Source organism: Bactrocera oleae, chromosome 2 (assembly GCF_042242935.1).
Source record: "Bactrocera oleae isolate idBacOlea1 chromosome 2, idBacOlea1, whole genome shotgun sequence".
In the NCBI taxonomy this organism is placed as follows: Eukaryota; Metazoa; Arthropoda; class Insecta; order Diptera; family Tephritidae; genus Bactrocera; species Bactrocera oleae.
Genome location: NC_091536.1, coordinates 92952741 through 92978390, shown reverse-complemented (window position 1 = coordinate 92978390; position 25650 = coordinate 92952741). Strand labels below are relative to the sequence as shown.

The 25650-nt window shown below is 31.8% G+C and overlaps 2 protein-coding genes across 6 annotated transcripts in view; both read right to left on the bottom strand.

Annotated features, from left to right (window-relative positions):
- Positions 1-3548: 3548 nt before the first annotated feature.
- On the bottom strand, positions 3549-6707 carry LOC106617800 (probable cytochrome P450 304a1). 2 transcript variants are annotated; one of them, XM_070106006.1, is made up of 6 exons: positions 6532-6707; positions 6323-6394; positions 6143-6247; positions 4205-5073; positions 3997-4141; positions 3549-3939 (listed from the first exon to the last, which is right to left on the bottom strand). In XM_070106006.1, the coding sequence occupies exons 1-6, from the start codon at positions 6623-6625 to the stop codon at positions 3755-3757; spliced, it is 1470 nt and encodes a 489-aa protein (XP_069962107.1). In that variant the 5' UTR covers positions 6626-6707; the 3' UTR covers positions 3549-3754. The 2 variants fall into 2 exon arrangements, with proteins under 2 accessions (XP_069962107.1, XP_014090686.3); XM_014235211.3 differs by having other exon boundaries at positions 6143-6394; positions 6532-6706.
- A 5668-nt stretch (positions 6708-12375) lies between these two features.
- LOC106617789 (uridine phosphorylase 1) overlaps positions 12376-25650 on the bottom strand; it is a 37603-nt gene continuing 24328 nt past the window's right edge. For 2 of the 4 annotated variants that reach the window (XM_070106005.1, XM_036356936.2), the window contains 5 exons: positions 17564-17687; positions 13742-14089; positions 13537-13675; positions 13281-13474; positions 12376-12923 (listed from right to left, as the gene is read on the bottom strand). In XM_070106005.1, the coding sequence (XP_069962106.1) occupies positions 12747-12923; positions 13281-13474; positions 13537-13675; positions 13742-14089; positions 17564-17687 (982 nt within the window). In that variant the 3' untranslated portion in view covers positions 12376-12746. Of the gene's footprint in view, positions 12924-13280; positions 13475-13536; positions 13676-13741; positions 14090-17563; positions 17688-21799; positions 22141-25650 lie in introns of those variants that run through there. The other 2 variants (XM_014235195.3, XM_014235194.3) reach the window with 2 other exon arrangements.

The following is a 25650-nucleotide window of genomic DNA, read 5'->3' as shown; positions in this document are numbered from 1 at the left end:
GCCAAGGAAAGCAAGTAATATATCAACTTGTTTCTATTTTTGTGGTGCACGAACTCTGCAATAAATATTATCTATATAAAAAAAATTATGTTTTGAAATGCATTTATTGGAACACTGCTTAAATTTTTCGAAAAATATCAGGCTTGTTATGAAAAAAAATTAATTTTTGACCGATAAAATTAATTTTTTTCGATATTATACCGCTGCTTTGGATAATAATCCATGCCAAATTTCGTGAATATATTTGTGTTAAAATTAAATAATATTTTTTACTAAAAGGAGGGAAAGGATTTTATTTGAATATTGAAGTTTTTTCTTATATAAATTTAAATATATATTTATAGTAAATTTCTGTTGTCAAATACAGGAATCCGCATACATTCATATATAGGACATATCTTAAGAGTTATTTGTTATGGAAAAAAGTTGTAATAATGCTAAATTATTAATTACTAACGGCTACATTGTATTAACTTAAATTTAACGATAGATAGATAGATAGTTGGTAGGAGGTTTGCACCACGGCCTAGGGTTAACGACCTAAAATTAACGATAATTCAACTTTCTAAGAGATATTAATCCCGAGTAATTTCTTATTTTTCACGCTATACAAAACCAAATTCGCTCAGTGCAAACCTTTTTGGCATCCCTACGGACCCTGTGTATTCGGACTATATCCCGTTCACACCGCATATAACGGCTTTGTTAAAAACTACTAAAAGTACGAAAAATCAATACCTAAATGCGTTAGAGACATTAAATTTTACATTCAGGGTGGCATATTCCACCATTACAGTGCGAAAATAAGCGAAATTTGACTAAAACCACGCCTATTTTCCATATAACACAATTTTAACTTCCATTTTATTCTTTCACTTTCAAGTATACAAATCTAGAACCGGAAAAGGTATCCAGATAAAACTTTGCACGAATAGTGCCTTTGAGTTGTGCCATCTTATGACCAATAATTGTCCAAGTCGGACCAAAACTATTCAAGCCCCCAGATACCGAATATGTGGACCCCAGTTTCTATTGCGTTGCGTTGAAGAAATTAATAAAATATTTTTGGGGAGTCATCGAATCCTCATTAGAGAAGTTGTTACTGTGATGTAATTCTTCCCATGTTTTGCCATGAGAAGTGTGTCAAAGAAGATTTTGTATTGGTTGATTAACTAACGAATTGTTGAACGGCCTAATGGCGATTATAAAATTTAAACCAAAATCCCTATACTCCAAATGGGTGGGATAAGATGAGCTACAACCGATAAATCATTTTCGATCAAATGTCAGGGTTTGCCGTACTGCTATCTTTGCTTACCATATCAGGATTACTACTCTACAACTTTTTTCTATATCCAAAATAGGTCCGTTACAGGATGGATGTTAGCTACCATTGAAGGGAAGGGCTGAATCGCTAAAATGGTTTGATAATTGGTAGAAACGTCATAAGTGTATTAAATCACTTTGAAACAGGCAATATTGAAAACAAAAATAAGTTTTTTGTTCAAAATGATATATTTTGTATACCGATTAACTACAAGTGTCTATCTATTTGTTTCCCATTATACGACTTTTAATATATCACCATTCTAAACTCGAAGTTGGTGGCACTAGTACGCAATTTTCCTGCAGGGTATTACATTTGCTTATTATCTTCCACCTATTAAAATAATATTATAAGAGGCAATGTCAAACATTTCAATAAGTTAACGAACGCGAGAAATCGGCAACGACATAGCTCAATCACCCACTTTTTATGCATTTAATTGCACACCTACAAACATATAGTAAATGTATGTATATGCATAGGAACACGGGTAGATAGGTCTGACGATATATTTTTGAAATGTCATGTCCAAGACGATTTCACATACAAGTACATGCAATTATTTGTATATGTATAATTTCTTTGAATGCGCCATCATTGCTGCTAATGACCCTGCGATAATCTGCCAGACTGCTAACAAGCAGCTGAACAATAAAAAAGAACACATCTGAAAATAATCAAATATTATTAAATATAGGTATATGTCCTTTACTGCGAAAAATTATCGTTTATAATTTTATTAGCTTTTTGTTTTATAGTACATGCGTGTATAGCGCCTTTCTCTTCGAACTATATTAAAGGCATCTGTTTAAAATTACATTTTTTAGCTATTTTGAGGTGTAGTCATAGTCGAACGAAATATATCCGTAAAATAAAAATCAGCTTTTGATATAAATATCTGTTGAACTTCGGTCAAAATGGTTTATTTTTAATTTAGAAATAATTTGTTTGAACTTTAACTAATTTTATACTCTTGCAACATGTTGCTACAGAAAATGATAGTTTTGTTTACCTAACGGTTGTTTGTATCACCTAAAAATAATCGAGTTATATATTATATGTTATTTTCACTGTCATTGTTAAGTACAAGTATACAAAATTATGCAAAATTATGTGCTCTTCGCCTTTATATTAAAGGCAGGTAACCGAAAAATGAAATAACTGAATAATCGGTTGTATCATCTCATGTGATATAGTTGTCCGATCAGGCCGATTCCGACAAATGGCCAATAGAATGTCAAAATGCACATATGTATTAAATTTCATTTGGATGTCTCAAAAACTGACGAAGAAATTTTTATAATCCCTAAAAATTATACCTAAAAAAAAACGCTAACTCGAAACTGGTTGTAATCCCATAATAAGGCAAAGTTGTTCAGAATGAAATCAATCTCTCTGTAAATCAATCTATTTGTATTTTAAGTGTATTTTATGGTGTCTCCGACGTTTCCTTTTGGGAGTTACAAACTTCGTGGAAATCTTAATATAATATATCCTATATAAATAGGGATTTTTCTGAAACTTGGCATTGCAAATTTTCAGATCGATATCTCAAAAACTGATAGACTAGTTCGCGTATATACAGATATATACAGTAGGGTGGAGCGAAAAAAATTTTTTTTTGGTTTGCTTAGCCTGAGGGTAAAATTTGTAGTTTTTTTTTATAATCTAGAGGTGGCCCACTTACTTTTAAAGTAAATTTCGAGTTCAAATTTTTTTGGACAAAAAAAATTTTTTTTCAACACCTAGAGGCGGAGCACTCAGTTTTAAAGTAAATGTCGTGTTAAAATTATTTTTTGGACAAAAAATCATTTTTTTTTGGTTAAAACTCTTCACATTTATATAAAAATGACCGAATTTGACGGTTTTTGACTCAAAATTTATTTTAAGGCTTAAGGAAAGCATGTTGTCGTTTAAGACTTTTTTTTAAAACTCCAATAATGACCACAAACATATTTTTAAGCTGATAACTTTTAATTGGCCAGAAAGAGGACTCTCTACAGCTTCTAGAACACTTATCAAATAAAAAACTTTACTTTAAAGGTGAGGGACCGCTTCTAGATGTTAAAAAAAAATTTTTTATTCCTAAAAATTTTATATATTTATATTTTTTTTTTTTGCTCCACTCTTAAATATAACATATATAATATATAATCATTTATATACTCGTATATATTTAAAAAGGTCTCCGACGTTTCCTCTATTCATATTCATATTCGAATAAAGTATGTCTAAAAATAAATTTATTTTACAAATTTAATAATTTTTGTGTATATGTATATTTATGTTATATGTATATTATATTATATAAAGCTCAACTAGCACTCTCTACGAATATAAAAAATTTTATAATACAACATTCAACATTTTCTCTTTGAATTAATAAATAAATTTACAAATGTAAGTAACAATAACAAAAACAATACGTCACTTTCTTTCCTCCACTTGCACCCAGAAATCCAACGGTGTTATAGAAAGTCCGTTAAAATTTTTTGACATATCGGGCAATTTATCACCGGGCGCCAAAACAAAGTTGAAATTTTGACACAGCGCCGTTATCACTAAAAACATAATATTACGAGCGAAAGTTTCGCCAGCACAAAGTCGTTTACCTAAAGTAAAAAGTATGTCAACATTTTATTAATTATTGTTATAGAAATTCAACTTACCCGCACCAAACGGCAACGTAATATCTTTCTTCAAGCACAATTTGCCATTGTCGTCCAAAAAACGCTCTGGCCTAAAGTTCTCCGGGTCACCCCACAGACGTGGATCTGAGTGAAAAGCGTAAAGACCAGGCACCACAATAGTATCCTAAAACAATAATGGAGTTGAAAAATATTATCTAAATCGCAAAGTCGCAAAGTAAACCCTTACCTTTGGTATCTTATAGCCCATGAGCTCAGTGTCTACCAAAGCTTTATGTGGCAAATCGGATGGTACTAAAGTCTCAATACGCATGCCCTCGCGCAAAGTAGCCTCAGTATAGTGCAAATTTTGGCGATCTTCCAACGTTGGCAAACGTCCGCTGCCCACCACCGCATCGATTTCCGCTTGTACGCGCTTCAACACTTCCGGATAATATAGAAAATATTGTATTAGAAAGCCCATTTGTGCGCCGACTGCTGTGAATGAGGGGAAGGAAAAATCGGCCAAGCTCAAAATGAATTGTTCACGATTGTAGCAATCTGTGTGCCCATTGGCATGTTCCTGTTTCATTTGCTTAATATATAAATCAATGAAATTGCGTGCACTACACTCATCATAAGTGCGTATATGATAGTCGACGATTTTTTCAAAATAACTGTAAATAAATACGTTCGATTCCATGAGTGCTTCATATGAGCTGGCCTTCGGAAAGACATGACGTATCCAAGGCATTATACTTAGCATTTTACCATAATCGTCAGCTTGACGCTGGAATTGCATACCCATCTTGACCAGTTTTAGTAATTCCGCTTGTTCAGCGCGTGGAACACGCTCATTCATGAGAATGTGAAAAAATGAATTGACCACGAAAGGACTAAGTATATTTGGTATAGAAATTCGATGACCTCCTACTTTGGAAAGTTCATGTTCATGCGCATACTGTGGCCCGTTGCGTATGAGATCCAAAAGATCACTGACCTCCTCTTGTATGACCGATTCCAATTCGGTGAAACGGCGACCAAAGCCGTAGTCACGTAGAAAACGCAATATAAAACGACGTTGTTCCTTCCATACGGGTCCTTCACGGAAAAAAATGCCTGTAAAATGAAAACGGAAACGATTTATGTTCAGGTGAGTCCTACGCTAATTTTAAGAAATGCATTTTTTAGTTTAAAAAATTTTTTTTTTGCATTTTAAGGTCCTAAACACATATTCAGTTGGTAGAATAGATAGAGAATGTTGCTGTTGTTGTAGCGGTTATTTAGTCGCGCTTGGGTGGTAAGGTTCGGGTTGGTTGTCGTCGAAGTCATCTATCAGTAGGCCCAAGAAACTCGCTGTTTCGACGGTGTCGAGCCATAGGGAGAGAGGCGCTAAATGAGTGGGGTTCGCTGAGCATGCAAAGTGGTTCTTAGAGTCATTCGGGGACTCATTGCACGCTGGACATATGTTATTCTGGATAAGCAGGAGCTTACCCTCTAGATTCTCAGGGCAATACGAGCTCTTTGCCTGAAAGTGGTTGTGGTTTGACTCCAAGCACGCCATTCACTGAGAGTTAGTGGGTGAAATTATTAGTTATACTCTTTTTGGGGGCTTTAGCTTGGAATAATTTTAATATGTGGCGCTGGTGTCTAAATAAAAAACATCGTTATAACGAGAAAATATCAAGGAATTGTTGACTCGGATTTGAACATGAGATTTGTCAATATATTTTTATGTTATTTAAAAATATAAGCGACAGGAAATGAATTTTTTTTAATTCTATTCCTATTTTGTTTTTGCAACAGTAATATCGTCTGCCATAGTTAGACATTTTCTGATAACTAGGCGAAAAAAGAAGAAAATTTCAATATCTCTATTTTTAATCCTTTTTTGAAATCTGCGTCGATAAGGTATAACAGCCGACCAAATTTTTACATACCACCGACACAACGTTTTAAAGGTAGATTTTGTTTCAAAAACAATATTTTCTAATATATATTCCACAGTGTGTTATAATAATAGCATACCAAATCTTTTAAGTAAACATTTTGAGCAGGGCGTGTAAAATTGAAACAACACCCCGCTTTATTTATAACGCTACCTCAGTAGTCATTCTATGCCAGCGCAGATATTTAACGAAAAAAACTTCGACGTCTGCACTTTAAAATTCTTTAACAAAAAACTTACCCAAAATTTGTTTACTTGGCGTACGTATTTCACCCAGATACACTTGAGCACGCCCATCAAACTCCTTTCTATTCAAAACTTCGCGCACTCCCTCCACATTATGCACTGCCACCACAGGAAATGGGCCAACATGAAAACCAACAATGTCGGATTTATACCATTTACTAAATTTCAACACACCTTTGTGTAAATATTTGGCATTCGCCATCATCATGAATAAATAGCTGCCGAAGAACGGTATGCGTGGGGGTCCTGCAACACATACGAGTGTACACAAATTGGAATTCAATTACATAATATATATAATACGAAAAATTTCAAATTAGAACTTTAATTGAATATCGGTAGAAAAAGCACGAAAGCACACACACGCACACGGGCATACTCACCCGGCGGAAATCCTTCCGGACGCCCGACTGCATAGCGATAGGATAAATATAGGCAAACCACAGCACAAATACACAATAAAATTTCAGTTAACATTTTCAAAATTTCTTAAATGCAAATTTGTTCGACAAAATGATGTGCGACAACGTCGATAACCGACTGAACTGCAATTAACGGCGCGAATGTGCTTTTGTTCGCCATATCAACGCTAAATGCACAAAGATTAAGCACAATTGATATTAAATACTACGTATAGTAATTACGAATATTTAATTAAATCTAATATAGCTTGTCACAAATGTGCTAACTACTTGTATGTTGGCACTTCCACTTCTAATTGATGGCAAAACAATTTAATAGATTAGCATTTATTTAGTAATCGGTAACGCTTATTAATTTTATTTTTGAATTGCAATTCAGAATGTTTGACAATATTATAATTAAACATTTTTCTTGACCTAAGGTTAAGCTGATTGTAGAAATTTATGATAACTTTCTTAATTAGACGCAAAGCCATATTTGAAATACATTCATAACGAAAGACATGGCTATGTTTATTATATCCGATCATGTCTGTACATATAGTGAAACAGTTTCGAAGCAGCTGCTGTCTACAGCAACAACTATGTACTTGACACGCAGATTAATTATAATTATTAAATAACCGCAAAACGATAACGTTTAATAATATTAGTATACGAATAAACATTCATACTTATAAACATATTACAGTATCGCCTGTCAGGAAGTTTGGCCAAGGAAATTATTTGTGTGCCTTGAGTGTTGTATGTACATACATATAGTATATTAGATAATTCCGAAAAAGTTGTTGGTGAAAGTGCTATTTTGTTAATACAGAACACACCGATTAGGAAACTTTATTGCGAATATTAGAACTGTGAAAATTTGTATACCCTAAACCGGGTTTATTAAGTTTGTCGCAAAGTTTGAAACGTCGGAGACCTTATAAAGTATTTATATACATATTTACAGGATCAGCGTACCGTGCTGAGTCGATTGAGCCATCCGTCTGTCTGTCTTTATATACTTACTTGATCTAGTCTCTTAGTTTTTGAGATATCGAACTGCAATTTCGCACTCATCTTTTTCTCCCCAAGAAGCTGCTCATTAGTCGGAACTGTCGATATCGGACCATTATAACATCTAGTTGCCTTACAAACTGACCGATCAAAATCAGGTGTATTGTATTGAAAACTTTTTTATTTGACAAGATATCTTCATGATATCAGATATTTTCAAATTTAGTATGGATTATTATCTAAGAGTATGTTACAATCTCCTAACATATTGATCAGATCAGACCAATATAGCATATAGTTGCCAATCAAATTGATGATGGAGATCTTCATAAAATTTGTTTCTTCTTATTAAGTAACCTTATTTCGACCTGATGGTTGTTTATTTCAAAAAATGTGGCTAGAAAGCATTAGCAAAACGTTTACAAACGTTGCTATAAGAAATGAAAACGCGAAGCCTATTATAATTTAAGTGCAGCTATTTAGATGTGAGATTTAGGCGCAGTTTCTCGACTCTAAATAATTGAATTTGTGGGAAATATTCTTATACATCGCATGTTAATCAATGAATAATTTCACATATTTACATATATTATGAAAAATCTTTTAGATATTTTTAAAACTCGGAAATCAGATTACAAAAGGGAGATGTTCCAATGCCAGCTCACATTCTTTATCGTTTTCATATAATATTTTATGGATTTATGTCATCCAATCATGAGAATAAAGTTCTCAGTATTTATGAAATATACAAAAAAGATATGCTAAGAACGCATACAACTGAAGAAACTTTATATAGCACAAAAAAATCTATAACTTCTTAAATCTTAATTTTATTTTAAAAAGTATTTAAAAGTGTCTTGCTGGTCTTTATGCTGGTTTTTAATGCGTGTTAGCAATTCAATTATTATTTATTAAAAACAAACTTTTTCTAACGTAGTATTTAAACGGTATTTGACAAATGATTGAAAGCTTCGTAATAGTTGCAGAACTACGAGTATACGCGAACATAAAAAGTTGCAATTAAAAAATAGAAGACAGATGTGGTTATAGTTTAATATCTACATTATAGTAAGAGGAGTCCTCGACGTCCTACGTCTCGAATAAGAACAAAATGATTATTAACGAAATTTTCATGTATTTACATATATACATATGCATACGTAGATCCCATCGATGGCGACACGTCGATTATAGCAATCAACATTCATTTCAACATTTCGATACCATTTTTAGGTCAAACTTGTGTTTTACTTCAAAATAGGCTTCAGCTTTGACAATTTCGTCGCTAAATATCTTTCGTGCTTGTATTATCTTGGGGTCTACGGACAATATAGGTAGGTAGGTAAGTAAAGTGGCTGTCTTTCGACACACCTAGGCCTTTAGGAGCCCCATTGTGATACCACCGGGATTAAGGTCCCCTTACTATATTGGCTGCTCTCTAAACCACCCCGTACTTCTGATGAACTTCATCAGTAAGTCAAGTTTTATCCGTATAACTTCCGAGACGTGTTGGCATGTGCAGCTCATATTCATGCCACGTTTGCCTTATTAGAAACCTATCATGGAAGCTCAATGTTGAGGAAATGGGGAGGAACGCATGGGTTGTCTTATATTGTAGTAAATGAGCTTTTGGGGAGCGGTGCGGACTCTCACCAAAAGTTGTGTTTTGGCTTTACGGAAACGTAGTTAAGCCAATAGCTTGCTATCAGACTCCGGGAAGCCGGACACATTAAGGGTCCCATAGAGGAACATTCCGAAATCCTCTCTCACTTTGATTGTATCCCTGATAACTTGGACCACTGCACCTCGGAGTCTAGTATTAGCGGCATCTCCGCATACATACTTGCCTCCGAGGGATATATGAGTAGAGCGGAGTGGCTGGTGAAGAGGCGCAGTGAAGTGCATATGCTTTTAGGGAGGTATGCATCCACTCCGACAGCAAAACTGCTGTATAGACCCTGAGCTCGCAGACATTAAACTAGCTGCACTCCTTGCATGACATCAAGCTACTTCCATATTAAGATTGTCTGGGTGCCTAACCACAGCGGAATCGTCGAAAACTGTATAGCCGATGAGCTCGCAAGAAAAGGCACCTTACCAAAATCCGTCTCTGATAATTTTGCCAAATATTTTTAAGTTATGTTTCATTATATAAAGTAGTTATTATAAAGTTAATGGATTTTTATGTCACGAACTACAATACACATATGTAATTAAAAATTCATTATATTTTAGTTAATCCATTTATGGAATTTTCGTTTAATTTTTCCTCATCAATATTAATTATATAGTATATAATATTTAGTAGTGTTTTGATTAACATATACATGTATTTAGATTAGTATTTATATTATGTATTTTCAACAGTGCATATCGACCAATTATAGAATACGAATATGATAACTTGAGAAAAATTTGGTTTAATAAGATTAGCAACGTTTAAATTCACAATGAAATAGTAAAGCTAACAAATACAATACAATTAATTAATTACACATACATATAATGCATATGTAAGCTTAAGTACATATGTACAAATAGTGAGGATTATGTGTGGGGGTGTTCAAAAGCGATAAGTTCATTTAAAAACTTAACATTATTTGCAATTCCATTTATTAAATTTTTGTTATAAATATAATTTTTTTTATTTAATACTATTATTAGTTTTTATTTTACTCTATTGTTTTTGTTTTGCAATTAATTACCATATTTGTTGTAAATGTTCAAATTTTGTATAATAATTGTAAATATTTTAGAACTTTATATGAACTGTGCATAATTTGAATTGCTTTTATTTAGGCTATTTTACAGTGACGTGCATAAAAAAGCACACAAGTTTTGCTCTATTTTTCTTCCTTGAAAACTCGTCTGAACAAATGAAAAATAACTTTTTTCTTAAATAAAAAGTTAATTGCATTTGTTTAAAAAAAATTAAAATATACGTTGTTGTTGCAGTTTTAACTTACAAATATATTATGTGTGTGATGTACATATGTATATAAATTGTAAACTATTTGATTTGCTTTCTTTTTAAGCACATATATCAATTATTAATAATATTCAGCTCTCATATAAGCCAGTGGCAAAAGAATACTCGCTAAAATAGAAAAAATGTTTTTGGTATAAAAACATAAAATCGAAACTTTTTTCGATTTCAATGAGATTTATTAAAAATTTAGCGAAATTACTTATAGTAATAACTATATAGTATAGTTCGAATCCACGAACTTTTGAGCATGAGGAATCAAACAAACAACTCACATAAGTCAAATAAAATAGTGAAGTGTCACTCTATAATTTATACCGCTCTTACATGTAAATTATGTGACAATCGAGCAGTGCTCAACAACGTTGGCAGTGTTGTGGCGAATCGAACACGGCTATAGTCATGTTATTAAGGATGTACTAGAAAATTTTCAAGTAACTGGAGGCAATATCTCACGAAACACCAACAACTGAGAAGCTTCCAGTATTCTTAAAAAGAAAAAAAAAAGAATTCTTTTGGCACTCGCTTACAAAAACACAGACTTAATACAACTACACATATAAATATATATTAGCACATTATTTGAATTTTTTATTTTATTTTATTTTTTCAATTAATATGTGAGACACGTGCGCATACACATTTACGTTGCAATCGAATTTTCGAATTTAGGGGGCACACCTAACCTAAAAAAGAGTGTTTTTTGGAATTTTATTAAAACGAGAAGACTACTGTTGATAAACTAGTTTTTTTTTGTTTATTTAAGGTTATTTTAAAATTTTAGGGGCATATTTATAGATATTTTCAGAATGCACAGAAAAAATTTAGAAGGTATAAATTAAATATTTTTGGAGTTACGAGCGATCTCCAACGGCACTAAAATAGAATTCCTTTACTGCTGCAACATCTCCGGCCTCCTCCGTGGATAAAACCTAAAAAAAAATTCTCACTAAGAGATAATGCCCGTACAAGGACGTGCGGTTGGAAATAAAAAACAAAAATCGACAAAATGGCCGCGTTTAAAAAAAGTTGAATTTGATCCAAAATTTTGGTCGTTTCGAGTTTTGATCAGATTAAAAAACTGTCTGGAGAACTTGGAGAACTATATACAAAACATGTACAAAAGATTTAATAGTTATCGGATCATTTGTCTCCGAGTAATCACTGCAGCAAATTCGATAAAGTTGCTTCGACAATAACTTGCTTGAAGATAAACTGATGTAGCTGATTTAGCCGAGCGGGTGCACTGTAGAAAACTGAAACTTAAAAACTATTTGAGTTATCGTTTTATATTTTTAGTATGTTATTTTAAAAATTATAACCTATCGAAATGTGAAAAAAATCTATTTTTTTTAATATCACACTAGGTGTGCCCTTTAAATGCATCAGCAGGTGCCACGCCCACTAAAAGTGATGTACTATATGTTTTGTTCGCAAATGTATATACACTGAGCACTTATTATTGAAGTATTATTGAACGGTATATATATACCTATATATGGTATATATCTCAATCGCTTAATTTGAAGTAATGTAAAATATTCGTTGATTCATTTTCTTTCGAAATTTTTTTTTTATTTTGCTTAATACCTCGAGAACTTAAAAAACAATTAGTAATTAAATAACTTAAAAATTAAAATAAGCATAAATACAAAAGTAATATTAAATTTTCAACACTTCCATAACAACGCGTGTATTAAACAATGTATATGTATATATCAATACCGATATCTTAAACGTTTCAGCGAATTGATTTTTCTACAAAAAATTGCTGTGTTTCATTGTATGTTACACTCTTAAAAAAATCGCATGTGCAACACTGGCTAACAATTAGTTTTTGGTCTTTTAACGCTTTGTTTTTGTTTGTGTTTTTTTTTTTTGGAATGTTTCGTATGGAGTGTCTTTAACATTTTGTTTTGTTAGTTTTAAATTTACTTGTTAACATATTTATAAATACATCTACATATATGCAATTAATTGTATTTTGCCTTCATCTTAATATTGTGAATGTAAATATGTGTATGTTTATATGTGGGTATGTATGGTATATAGTATCTAATGCATGCCTTGCGTTGAACCACTCATTGTGAGTTGGCAAGTTAACTGGCAACAAATGATCTTCGTCAATATGTAGTATGTAGGTATGTAAGTATTTATATTCTTTCATGTAATTATAAAACGCTTGCTGCGCTTATTCATGCGCCTGCGACTCTTGTTGCACCAGCTTGAAGCGTCGTGGTGACTTTATTGAGCCTCGGGAGAGTGACTTCAATTGCCCTTTCTGCGCCAACGTTTTGCATATGTAACGCGAAATCAGCGTTTGCGGCCGATTCTGCCATTCGTGCATTACCTCCTTGGGTGCATTTACCTGAAAATATTTAAATATATTATAATTCGATATATCTTTTCCAAATCGGCATTTATTAAAGTTTTTCATATCCATCGAAAGGTTAAGCGAAAATTCTTTTATTCCGGAATAGTGAGAAACTTTTTGCCTAAAAAAGTGTTATTATTTCAATATGAAGAAGACCTTAGCCAAAATTTATGCTATTTGGTGGGATCAAAAGGGTGTTCTTGATGTCAAGTTCCTAATGAATTGTTTATTGTCTTTCATAGATTTATAACTTCTACTTCAGATAAAAACAAATATGCGACTAAGTTATAATACCTCATCATTTTGAATTATGATGTACTTTGATCCCTTTTTAACTCCGCTAGAACTCACCTGATCTCCATTTAGACGATTTAATAGCGCAACGCATACGACTGCCGCTTTAATGCCAGCATGATATGTAAGTGCAGCGAAAATGGTGCTCTCCATTTCGATGTTGACCACACCTTTGCTGCTCAACATTTCCAAATACTCCATTTTATCGGTTTCGGTGAATTCGCAGAATGCACCATCCAAACGACCTTGACCTTCAAATGCAAGAAAAAATAATAATGTCTGATTGGTAATTTTATTAATTCATTTTTCATACCTTCATAGAAGTCATTTGTACAGAGAGTTTTGCCGATAATCGTGTCATAAGGATCATCCTCACTGGCAAGCGCTTTAAGCTCACGTGCCAGTTTCTTATCCAATTTGGCAGGTCGTAGAACAGTTTTGCCCAAAATTGTCTGGAAATAAGCACATTTTTGTAAGAACCAGTTATTTCAAGTCATTGCAAGGTAGTTTTCACTTACAAATTCATGTGCATTCCGCATATGGCTATCGAGCGCTTCTTCGGTGATGATAACAGTACCCCCCTCAACTCCCACACCACCACAAGTGCCAATACGTATAAATATGGGGTCTTGACACTTGGCGTGATACATGAGTTTGATCAATTCGTGCAACAATATGCTGACAGAGGGTGTTCCCATGCCGTGACTTACGCAAAGCACTGGACCTACTTTGTACATTGAGTAGCGATATGAATAGGCGCTGATATCTTCCAATTTTGTACCGGCGGGTAATTTATAACCAATTTCACCCATAATGAAATGTGCAAAATTTTCCATTCGCTTTGGTGTTCCGCCCATGCAAACAAACTGAAAGTAAAAAAGGAAAGCAATTTTAAGTTTTAATATTAAAGTAACAATTAATTTAGCGTATAATTGAGTAATGATGTTTTTAAGAATTTGGAATTAGGAATTAGAAGTTTCTCCATATATAACTATACACTCGATCATGGCGGTATGAAAGAACTCTTGTTTTTTGTAATGACGATTACGCGATATGACGTATGTATAGGACCTCTTGAACCTTCCTCGTAAATAGTCTATTTCTCTATCTTATGAAATCAACGCTAACCCTTTTCAACATCTTGATGAATTGACGAAGGAGTATAAAATTTCCATTACTAACGCAAACTTTTGACAGTTTGTACCTATACCTGTACTCTAAATACGGTCAAAATAAAAGAGCTATAAGGAATCTAGCTGGTCTTGACGAGAGCGTAAATGAATTGTTATTGATTAGAAGGCAATCGGCTGATAGTAAACTTTATATTAACTGTGTAGTTAACTCCCTGATTTGGAAATTGGTTTTCATGAGCATCGAAATGAACTTCCTAAAACACACAGACGATAACCGACTTTATATAAAGCACTCTTCGAAAGCTATCATATTCAAACACCCTCTGGATATCAGAGAAAAGCTTCATTAATTCACATCCTGTGAATGACTGTCTGGAAATCAAACCCCAATCTATTGCACACGAAAACATCCAGTTAAGACCAATAATCTAACAACACTTCCCAATGGTCACAGCCAGTCGGAAATTGCCTAACTGACGTCAATTTACTGACAAAACTAATTGATTGCATGATAGTATAAAGTTGTTCATAAAGAAGATAAATAAATAGTATTTTTCATGGATATTTTCATAATTTTTATCCAATAATCATTACGTTCATTTTATAGAGTGTGAACTGTATTGTCGCTGGAATGCATGCTTGTGTATGAAATTTATTAAAAATCGAAGCATACCTTTAGGTGCCAATTATCGCTCTTTTGATTGCACAATTTCCAACCGATTACTCACATCAGTTATTTGCTTTGATTAGTTTAAATACTGAGTTGTTGATATACACATTCAAACTTTAAAATTGTACTTAGCAAACAATTTGTATACACTTATGCAATTTTAAACTTGTTCTTGCCCGAAATTGCCGAACACAAATTATGCATATTTGAGCCAATGTGAAAGTGGTCAAGTTGAAAGTAAGGCAGTACGGCGAAGTGATATGAATTTAATCAAAATCTATACGACTGCTAATGATATTGTTTTTGCTAAATTTTTTGCTCTTCAAAAAAAATCGATGTTTTTTAGTGAAATTTTTGTACATTTAAGAGCTTGACTTTGCGAATATTTTGAAACAATGTCACACATGTGTTTATATAACATAAAAATATCACTTATTGTATATACGTGTGTATATTTCTTTTCGTGTGCCATATTTGTTCATCTTTCGTCTTTAATTCCAAAATATATATACACATATCAGCGACAATCATTTGAATTAGTGAATTAATTATGATACAGTTATTGATTGATAATTTTCAATTGTACGCCCAGATGTACATATGTATTTATGTAAGTGCTGTATGTGTGTATGTAAGTGCTTATCAGTGCATATTTAAATTTGATGTAAGGATTTAATTTAAATGAAAGCTTATCACACCAATTACGTTTTAGTTTAATAACAGGCGAATTAATTATCTCAGAAACGAATGCTTAATTTAATTTCAAATTTACAGAATTTTAATGACACCTCCAAGGCCCAGTATTATAATTCAAAGTGGTATTTTCAAGTTTATTTAATATTATTAAACATTTACACATATGTTTACTATAATTATACTTACATATTAATAATAAATTTATAGTGTAGTATATTTATAAAAAAACATTGTGATATAGTTTCAGTGTTAATTATAGAGGTTCAAAATCCACGACCTGCATAACAAGCTTCTAGGAAAATGTATTACTTGTCTTTTAATTTATTCATAAAGTAAAAATACTGTTGTAAATTGAATGCATTTTTAGTAAATAAGAAAAAACGTTAGCTTCGGTTGCAGTGAAACTGTAATACCCTACACAAGTGAACTGCTTATAACTTAAAGAAGTATAAAAACATCTTCACTTTGATTTTGATTGAACAGCTTGTATTGCTGCCATATACAATAGTAGTCGCATCTTAACAATACGTTCCGGGACTTAAGCGTTGCTTTGGACAATAATCTGTGCCAAATTTCGTGAAGATATCTTATCAAAAAAAAAAAGTTTTCCATACAAGGACTTGATTTTGATCTGTATGTTTGTTTGGCAGTGTTTTAATATCGAAGATTCCGACAAATGAGCAGCTTCTTTAGGAGAAAATAAGGTTTGTAAAATTTCAGATCGATATCTTAAAAACTGAGGGACTAGCTCGTGTATATACAGACGGACAGACAGGTGGACATGGCTAAATCGAATCAGCTCGTAATAGTGATCATTTATATTATATACCTATATGTATATACTCGTATATAGGCACTTTATAGGGTCTTCGAAGTTTCCTTGTGGGTGTTACAAACAACGCGTACTACAATTATTGTAATTACTATAATTATGTAAATTAATATACCTTGGTCAGGGTATAATAACGTTAATCATGCAACTCCAATTTTCTTCAGAGAGATTAAGTGTTAATTGATTAAAATAACTCAAATATTGACCGTTATACTCGTATGAGAAACGGCGTGGTCGTGAACTGTATTTTAAACTTCTCTAAATTAACATAAGCGGTTTTTGTTTCACCAAGCGAATCGAATAAACTATACTAGATGCCCAAACATAGGGGCAGCAATTGTGTTGCAACCTTGAGCTAATATGTCGCCCTACGCATGCGCAATAGTGTTATGATTCTTTCTTGGTGGAAAAACTAGTTTTCTTTGGCGTTAAAAAGTGTTGCTATAACTCCTTATTTTTGTTCTGTATTAACTACTAAAATTGATTTTAGGTCTTATACAAAATACAGATATTTGTAATTTCATTTGTCATTTGAACCATTCACAATAGTAAAACTGATCTAAAGTATGCAAAACAAAACTTGGTAGCATTGAAGATAGCGACTATACCACTTTAATCAGGAATCCTCATACTTTCCTGCACCAATTCAACTCGACAACTTTGTTTTTGTGACAAGAGAGCAAGCGATTTGGGTTCATTTACTTCATACATTTTACTACGAGAGTGGCGAATCGAATAAAAAATTAGCAAAATAAAATAGTCTAATATGATCTAATAAATACAGATTATTATTTTAATGAGGTAAACATTGAGACTCTTGTATATAATTTAACTTGAAAACATTCTATATGTACATTTTTTGAAGAGCTCACTCATAGCGGGTGGCGAAGCCAAGACGGTTATACTCGCAAATTACCAAAAAAAAAAAGTTTAAAATAAAAAATAATTTTTTTTTTTTAATAAGAGAGTTATTATTTCTTATAAATATTTTAAATATAAATCCACTTACTTTAACATCACCGAACATTTCGTGTAAATCATGACTTTCGCTCCCCAAAGCGAGATGGTAGAGAATATCTTGATCCATCAGTTCGATGTTCGAATTACGCAGCTTGACGGTGCCATCGGAATATCTAAGCGAATAAAAAAATAAGAAACTGTTAATAAAATTTTGAAACAATTTAGTAGGTAACACGCTTTCATATTAAAATGTTTAGAAATACTTGGGATCTAGCACAATTAAGAACACTTAACAATATAAAATATTATATATATTATTAAAAATATATAGGTATATAGGTTTATACATTGTCTAGGAAAAGGTTCAGGCATAAAATAAATAGCGCAATAAACAAAAATTAATTACACCTAATTCTGTTGTACACCTTCTTTCTTTACACGGTTTGAAAATAAAACAATTTTAATTTTTTACACGATGTTATTCCATTTAACACGATTCAAAATTTTTTGGGCTTAAATTGTATATGTCAGATTTAATTTTTGCGAAATTTGTTCATCATACAAATTTAAAGGAATTCCCTTTTTGTGGATACAAGATAGTTTACCGGACCGAGCACAAATTTATAGGAACGATCAATGTCTTTTTATACACGGTTTTTCTGGAACCAATCTACCGTGTAAAAGCAGAATTAGGTGTACACGTTTCTAATAAAGTGCTGATTAATCGGATATTAGATGGCATAGGTCTTTTTTATGCAGCTTAAGTATATATTAACCCTCTCACAGCTTGTCATATCTGCCTTTTTGGTCATACAAGTTATGTTAAAAAAATAGCTGGAATTTTAAAATTTCGCGGGTTTGGAAACTCCAATTGTAAAAATTGTCCGGGCAGATCGCCAAGCTTATAATAACGCGTCTAACCTTAACAGACAAATAAAGCAATGAATACAGTTTAAAGTTTTATCATTCGCCAAACTTTTTTATTATTTTAAAGTTATATCTATGCATATTTTAAAAATACACAGTAAACAAAAAAACAAAAATATTTTTCGAGTTACTCGCGATCTTCGAGGGCGCTAAAGGATAGAGGTCCTCCATTACTGCAGTGATTCCGGCCTTCTCTGTGAATGAAACCTAAAAATTCTCTCTAGAAGACATTGACTGTACAATGACCTACGGTGGAATTTATTAAACACAATTGACGACGTTTTGAAAAGGATTTATTAATTTCACTTAAAAGTTTAGTCGTTTTTGGCCTGCCAAAACGATTTAAAGACTAAATGATATGGCTAATTGAACATATCGGCCAAAAAATATTTAAAATATTCGAAATATGCAAAAACAAAAAAAAAATTTCCAAATTTCACGTCAGGTGAGCCCCTTAAAAGACTTTTAAATCGTTGACCGTTTAAATCGAATTTTTAATATTCGGGTTTCAAAAAAAAATACAGACTTCAATATGCCAAGGTTGCAGTGTATGTATTTAAAGAATAAATACAACATTCATACTTTCGGTGAATAGGTTTTTGAACATGACCTATCTGGGAGAATTTTGGAAAACAATGACAAGTAATATTCAAAAATGTGTGCAAATATTAAATGGTTATTTCAATATTATTATAATTTACCTGTACAATTCTATTTATATTTATTTTTATAATTTTTAAAGCAAATGAGTATTACAGGAAGCTTTACTTTACTACGTAGTTGTTATTCAATTCTCATTTAATATTTATTTACGGGTACTTATAAAAATTAAGATTTTACATTTCACAATATTTATACATATGTTTATTTGTATAGTTCTACTAACAAAACTTATTATAAAACTATTATTAAACAGTTGTTCAACCAAAACGAAACTACGACCATATTTTTACAATATAAAACGTGAACTCAAACATAAAACAGCTGATAAGACATACTATATATGTATACTTATATATACGTATGTATATAAATAAATATAAACTCAGTAAACAAATATTTATTGCTTGAGCAACAGTTTCATTTTATTTCGTAAATTATTCATTGATAATGTGTAGTATTTAACAACGCTCATTCACATTCAAACTCATTTAATAATCGGCAAACATCAGCAATGTCAATGAGAATTTCCCAAAGCAGCAACTAGAGTCATGTAAAAGCATGAATTTTTCCAAATTGATAAAAACGAAAGTGCAAACGGTAATGTCACAATCTACTACCAAATATGTCCATAAACTACGTATATGTACATTAGGGTGGTCGTAAAAAAATCGAAAGAAAATTTTTTCCAATAAAATTTTGATACATTTCATATACGAGAAATTAGTACTTGAACTTGAATACCGTATCAAAAAACTGCACTTGTTAGTATTTACAGTAATACTGTAGGTATTTTTAGATATCAAATCATATTTATTAATCACGCTTTTAAAAACTAGTTGCACTCTTTACTGTTACTAATAATTTGATTCATTGCCCTTGGCCTTTCAATTACTTATCAGTTAATTAGGGTGAGACACCCACTTCAGCGATTACTTTCTGACATACATAAGTATGCTAAAAGACTAATATGTTGGGTTAAAAGATAAGAAAGATTAAAAAAATATTTTCATTTAATGGCAATGAGATAAACAATTGGGGAATGATGACGAGGGCCATTAAACAGGTCGCATCTTCGATAACGGTAAGCGTGTGTTTTTTAATGCGCTTAAAAGATTTGTGTTTTATGACAATTAAAAACTTATGAAAATGGTAATCGGTTTAGATACCCCATTTGCAAATGGAGGCTAGATTTAAGTCAAGTGATTAGTAAATTTAATTTATTACTAATCATAAGCAGAAAAATCGATCGATTTTGATTTTCGCCTAAAAATATAAAACATGGAAGAGATAAATTTAATTAATGCTGTAAAACATTAAAAAATTAAAAAAAATATAAGAGGAAAAATTAAAAAGACCGCTATAGTTTTGAGTTACAGTTATCTGATGAAATTCGATTGTTTATTTGAGTTCTTCATTTATAAAATAATCAGTTTTTCCAACTGCATCTTATTTAAACAGTGTTGACATGTGTACTCGTAAATGATGAGGGAATTGTTGCCTTGATTTGACTGACAATACTTTAATAATGTGCTAACAGCATCAATTCTACAAATTTCAAGTAATAAGATGCTTCTAAATTACTTTTCTCAAAACAAATAATCTACTGAAAAAACAAAAAGAGGGGAATTCTTGTAACTGATTGGCAAATATTCCTAATATTGCAACAAAAACCACTTGTTTTCTAAAACAAGCAACTTTAATTTGCTGTCTTCCCAGACAAGAGTTGATATCTCGATAAACTTATCAGCGGCAATATTGCCAATGCAGATCAAATATTGCTTGTGTGTGCTATGTGCATAATTATCGGAATTATTCCTGAATAATTATCCGTATAACTATAACTTGCACTAAACAGTAATTTTAGTAGTTTGACAGCTATATTTTCATTTCCATAAAAAAAAAGTTTAAATATTCAAATCCTAGTGTACGAAGGCAACATTTTATGAATCCTTTCTTTTCTGGGGTTACATTATAACTCCAAAATATCACATATTTGTAAATTATGAAAAAATAAATACCGACTTCAACTCACAAAATGTAGCCGTAAAATTTTGACAGACATTTCGTTGACAAGTTTTTTTAACTGTCAGATAACTATTTACGTATGTATGTACTCAGTTTAGAGTTGACTATAATCAAAACTCTGAAATTATTAATATCCTAAAACTCAGGATTTTAAAACTTCTTATTTTTATTTTTTTATCTCGATATTGCGATTAAAAATTGAATTTAAATTTTTTTTTGGATTGAATGACGTACGCAAAGGAAAAACAATTTAAATTCTAAAACAATTTTTTATTATTGGGATTAAAATTGCATTATTTGCAACCCTGATATAGGGAAATATCATAATTAATTTTTATATCATAAAGCATTGGACCATAGAGGCTTAAAAAATTCTTTCACTCCAATTAAGAATTTTTTACTTTAAAGTTCAATTTAGAATTGTCTAAAAATGTAAAACAAAACACTTCGAGGTTTTACAAATTACAAATTTTCATAGAATTGAGGCCGATGCCTTTTCCAAATTGTTATGTATTGTACATACATGTTTTAATTATTTTATGCTGTTTTAAACTATTTGTCGAGAATCTGGCATAAATTTCACGACTTGAGGGCAGACAACGATTTGCAATTTTTATTCACTATAAATTAATTAAAAAGTGCATGCGTCTACGAAATACATTATTACTACCTGGTCCAAACACAAACACTAGCGTGAAACTCATACTCCTCCTCGTAGTCTTCATTGCAGCGCTCGCAATCCTCGCTATTTACAGCTATAAGACCCGTTGGTGGCATCTTTATTCGATATTTCACACTTTCTTTTAATTTCTTTACACAATTAATATTATTTTTAATGAAAATCACAATTTGTAAGCTTATTCGGCCAACAGTAACTTTGAGCAGAATATAAATTTCTGCAATATTTAGTCCAAATCGAATATAAAGCACAAGCTAGGTACGATTTCTACCGAAAGCAACACATTAAGCGACTTAAACGCTTCAAACGCTCAAACTCGACTGATTAGTTTTCGCCGCGGCAAAATTTTTTTATTAAATCATATATATTATACATATATATGTATGTTCATTATACATAAATCAACAATGCGGTGAGTCTATAAGAGAGCAAAAAAGAAATCAATCACATACATATATGTACAGGACGTATAATCGGGTAACAGTGAGAAGAGGTATTTGGATCTACCATATCACCACTGTAGACGCTTCTTTACAATACATTATATAAGCGTCACCCGTTTGTTACCAATATTAGTTCGTCATTACATCCCTGTAAATAGTTTTTTCTGTCATATAACATTGGAATGCAGTTTCGTAACGACCGATTCACACAAGCACTGGCCGAATGTTTGATGTATATTTATATGTATTTCCAGGTATCTTGTAAGCGAGTGCAAAAAGAACACTACAGAGTATTAAAATTTTGCTGAAGATGTTTAACCAGAGAACGTAAATGGACGTTTATTTTTACGTTCTCTGGTTTAACAATACTGACAGCAATTTAGATAACCTGATCGTTCAGTTTGTATGACAGCATTAGTGATCCGATATAAAAAATTTATTCAGAGATTGTAGGGTTGCCTTGGGCAATATTCGTAAAGATATCTCGTCGAATAAATAGTCTTCCTTAAAAGGACTTGATTTTAATTGTTCTGCTTGTATGATATATATATATATACGCTTTAGTGATCTGATCTGAAAAATTTATTCGAAAATTGTAGTGTTGCTTTAAAACTATTTTGGCCCAAATTTCGTGAAAATATCTTGTAAACTAAAAATTGTTCAATTCAACTTGATTTTGACCGTTCAGTTGTACGCTGATTACGGCGGTTGTGACAAATGAGCAGCTTTTGGGAAGGACAGGACGTACGCAAAATTTCAGATCGATATCCCAAACACTGAGGACGTAGTTCGCGTATACAGACAGACGAACATGGCTAAATCATATATACTTATAGGGCCTCCGACCTCTTTTTCTTTCCTTCTGGGGACTACAAAATTCATGGCAAACTTAATATACCATGGTCAGGGTATAATAAAGTCGAAAAGCATTGTGATAGGACTAAGAATATCGAGCGAAGTTGGTTGTAGTTGTACGAGTACGAACGAAAATTTCCATAGTAATTTTCAAGATATTTTCTACAATGGATGTTTTTTTTTTTAATTTTTTAATTAACCTTCTTAAACTCATTAAATAATCAAGTCGGTGTTTTTTGCTTTACGGATATTTTTTTTTGCAGATTTTCATTATTTTGACTAGTCCAATTCTAACCACTCGAATTGCAATCAGTAAAGGACTGGTTTCTTTTGAAAAATTTGTCTTCCACTACCGGTTTTAATTGATTACCTTCGTTTGTCAGTGTTCGCACAGCTGTACTGTGGTATGAGTAGTTGAATAATCGCAATTAGTTTGAGCCGGCAAACAGCTGTGCAGTTTTTTATTCTCTATCCACATGAAAACGGCTGTACTTTTACTTACAATAATTATTTCAAATGTATGTTTTAGGGGTTGCAGAAAAGAAAGATTACTCACGCCTAAAGAAATTCCGTGCATAAGCCTTGATAATAGAGAACACAGGGCGAGAATTATGCTTCTCAAGCTGATTTAAATTCGTTTCGCACCTCGTATTGTGGTCTCTTATGTAATATACATGTATATGTATAAACAAAGGGGGAGTTTCGACCAATGTACACTGCAGGAAATTATATGATTGTATAATTATGATCTAAGTATAAATAAACCTCTTTTTAATACCGAATAAATTTATTTCAAACCTCGTATACTTTAAATGAGAGTTATGTTTTGGTTATATAATCACTTATTTGCTCACAAAAATTCGCAATTTTTTGAATAACATTTTTTTTTTTCAATTTTTCGAAAGCTGTTCAAATATCAAAAATTACCTTATGCATATATATTTTTATACCCTGAACAGAGTCTATTATGTATGCCACGAAAATTGTAACACCCAGATGGAAAAGTCGGAGACCCTTTAAAGTGTGTATATAAATGATCAGCGTGATGAGCTGAGTCGATTTAGCTATACTTGTATATTCGTTCGAGCTAGTCCCTTAGTTTTGGAGATATCGATCAGAAATCACTGAACGATGCAAGTCGAGTTCTGATTTTGAAAACTTTTATTTGGCAAAGTACCTTCAGGAAATTTGGCATGGCCGCGCCTCGGATCGAATTTTTTTTGTTCAGGCATTCTGTGGTGAATCGGAAAAATAGCTGTCATCTAATCTGACATATCAAGCTCAAGTTCAAGTTACTTTTTTAACTTGTAGTTTTTTTTTTTGCAATTTTATATATGTAGATACCTACATACATATGTACATACGTACATGTATATAAACACAATTTTTTTTTTTTTTGTTCAATGTAAATTTTTTTCTTCGCATCCTTTACGTCTTTGCTGATTGCAATCAAAGCGTACGTATGTGTATGCCTGAATATTGTTTAATGAAATTATTAGTCACCAACTGGTTTTATTTTGATATTCCGCAAGAAAACCAGTTAATTTGCGATATAGAATTTTAATATTTCTTCTAAAAAGAGGCCAAATATACATATATATGTACATAAACCATACATTCATATACATATGTAATATGTACTCAATATTTGTATTTTGTCGCAATCAAGCCTCTTTGAGTCTGTCAATTCAACCGCTACCGGTTTTTATCTTAATGGAGAGACACATTTAATAGGTAACAGAAGTGGAGTGTTAATTTTAATTTGTTTCCATTTTATTTGGCTTCTAAAATCATACTCTACATTTTGAAAAACTAATCATTTAATTGAACGCAGCTTGAATATACCACATCATAGTCCGAAGGTTTAAAATACTGAACTTTGCGCTCATATTTGTTCAAGAAGACGGACTGGTAGAACATTGGCGCCAAGTTTAAATGGAATAGAGTACAATTTTTTACTAAGTTTACTTGAAAAAAACAATTGGAACATATATTGCAAACATTATTTTCCAATATACCATTAGAAGTCTGTTCAGGGTCAGGTTTTTTTTTCATTTATTTTAGCGCTCTAAAATCATTTTTTTAAAAAATACAATAATAATTTTTTCAAAACATTAACTGTTATGTTTCATTTTTGAGCTTCAATCTATCTATAATTTAAATAATAAATCATAAAATCTTTCTTAGAGGGTATACTAGATAACAATAACCTTATTCAATTTCAAAAGTACATAATCTCTCGCTCTCCGCTTTTTATAAGCAGGTAACACGAAACCTGTGAATATCAAACAGAGGGGCTCGACTCTGCTAACTACTTACATATATACTTATACATATACCTATAATTGATGTGTGTGTGAAAAAATTTTTTAGATTACATATGTAAGTATATTTACGAATGAAGGCTAAAAATTCAACAAATTCACTTATTGGAATTGTCTTAAATAAACATATGTATATCGCATTCTGCACGTTTTCCCTCTTTTATACAGATATATACGGTATATATATATATATATATATATATACATATGTATATGTATA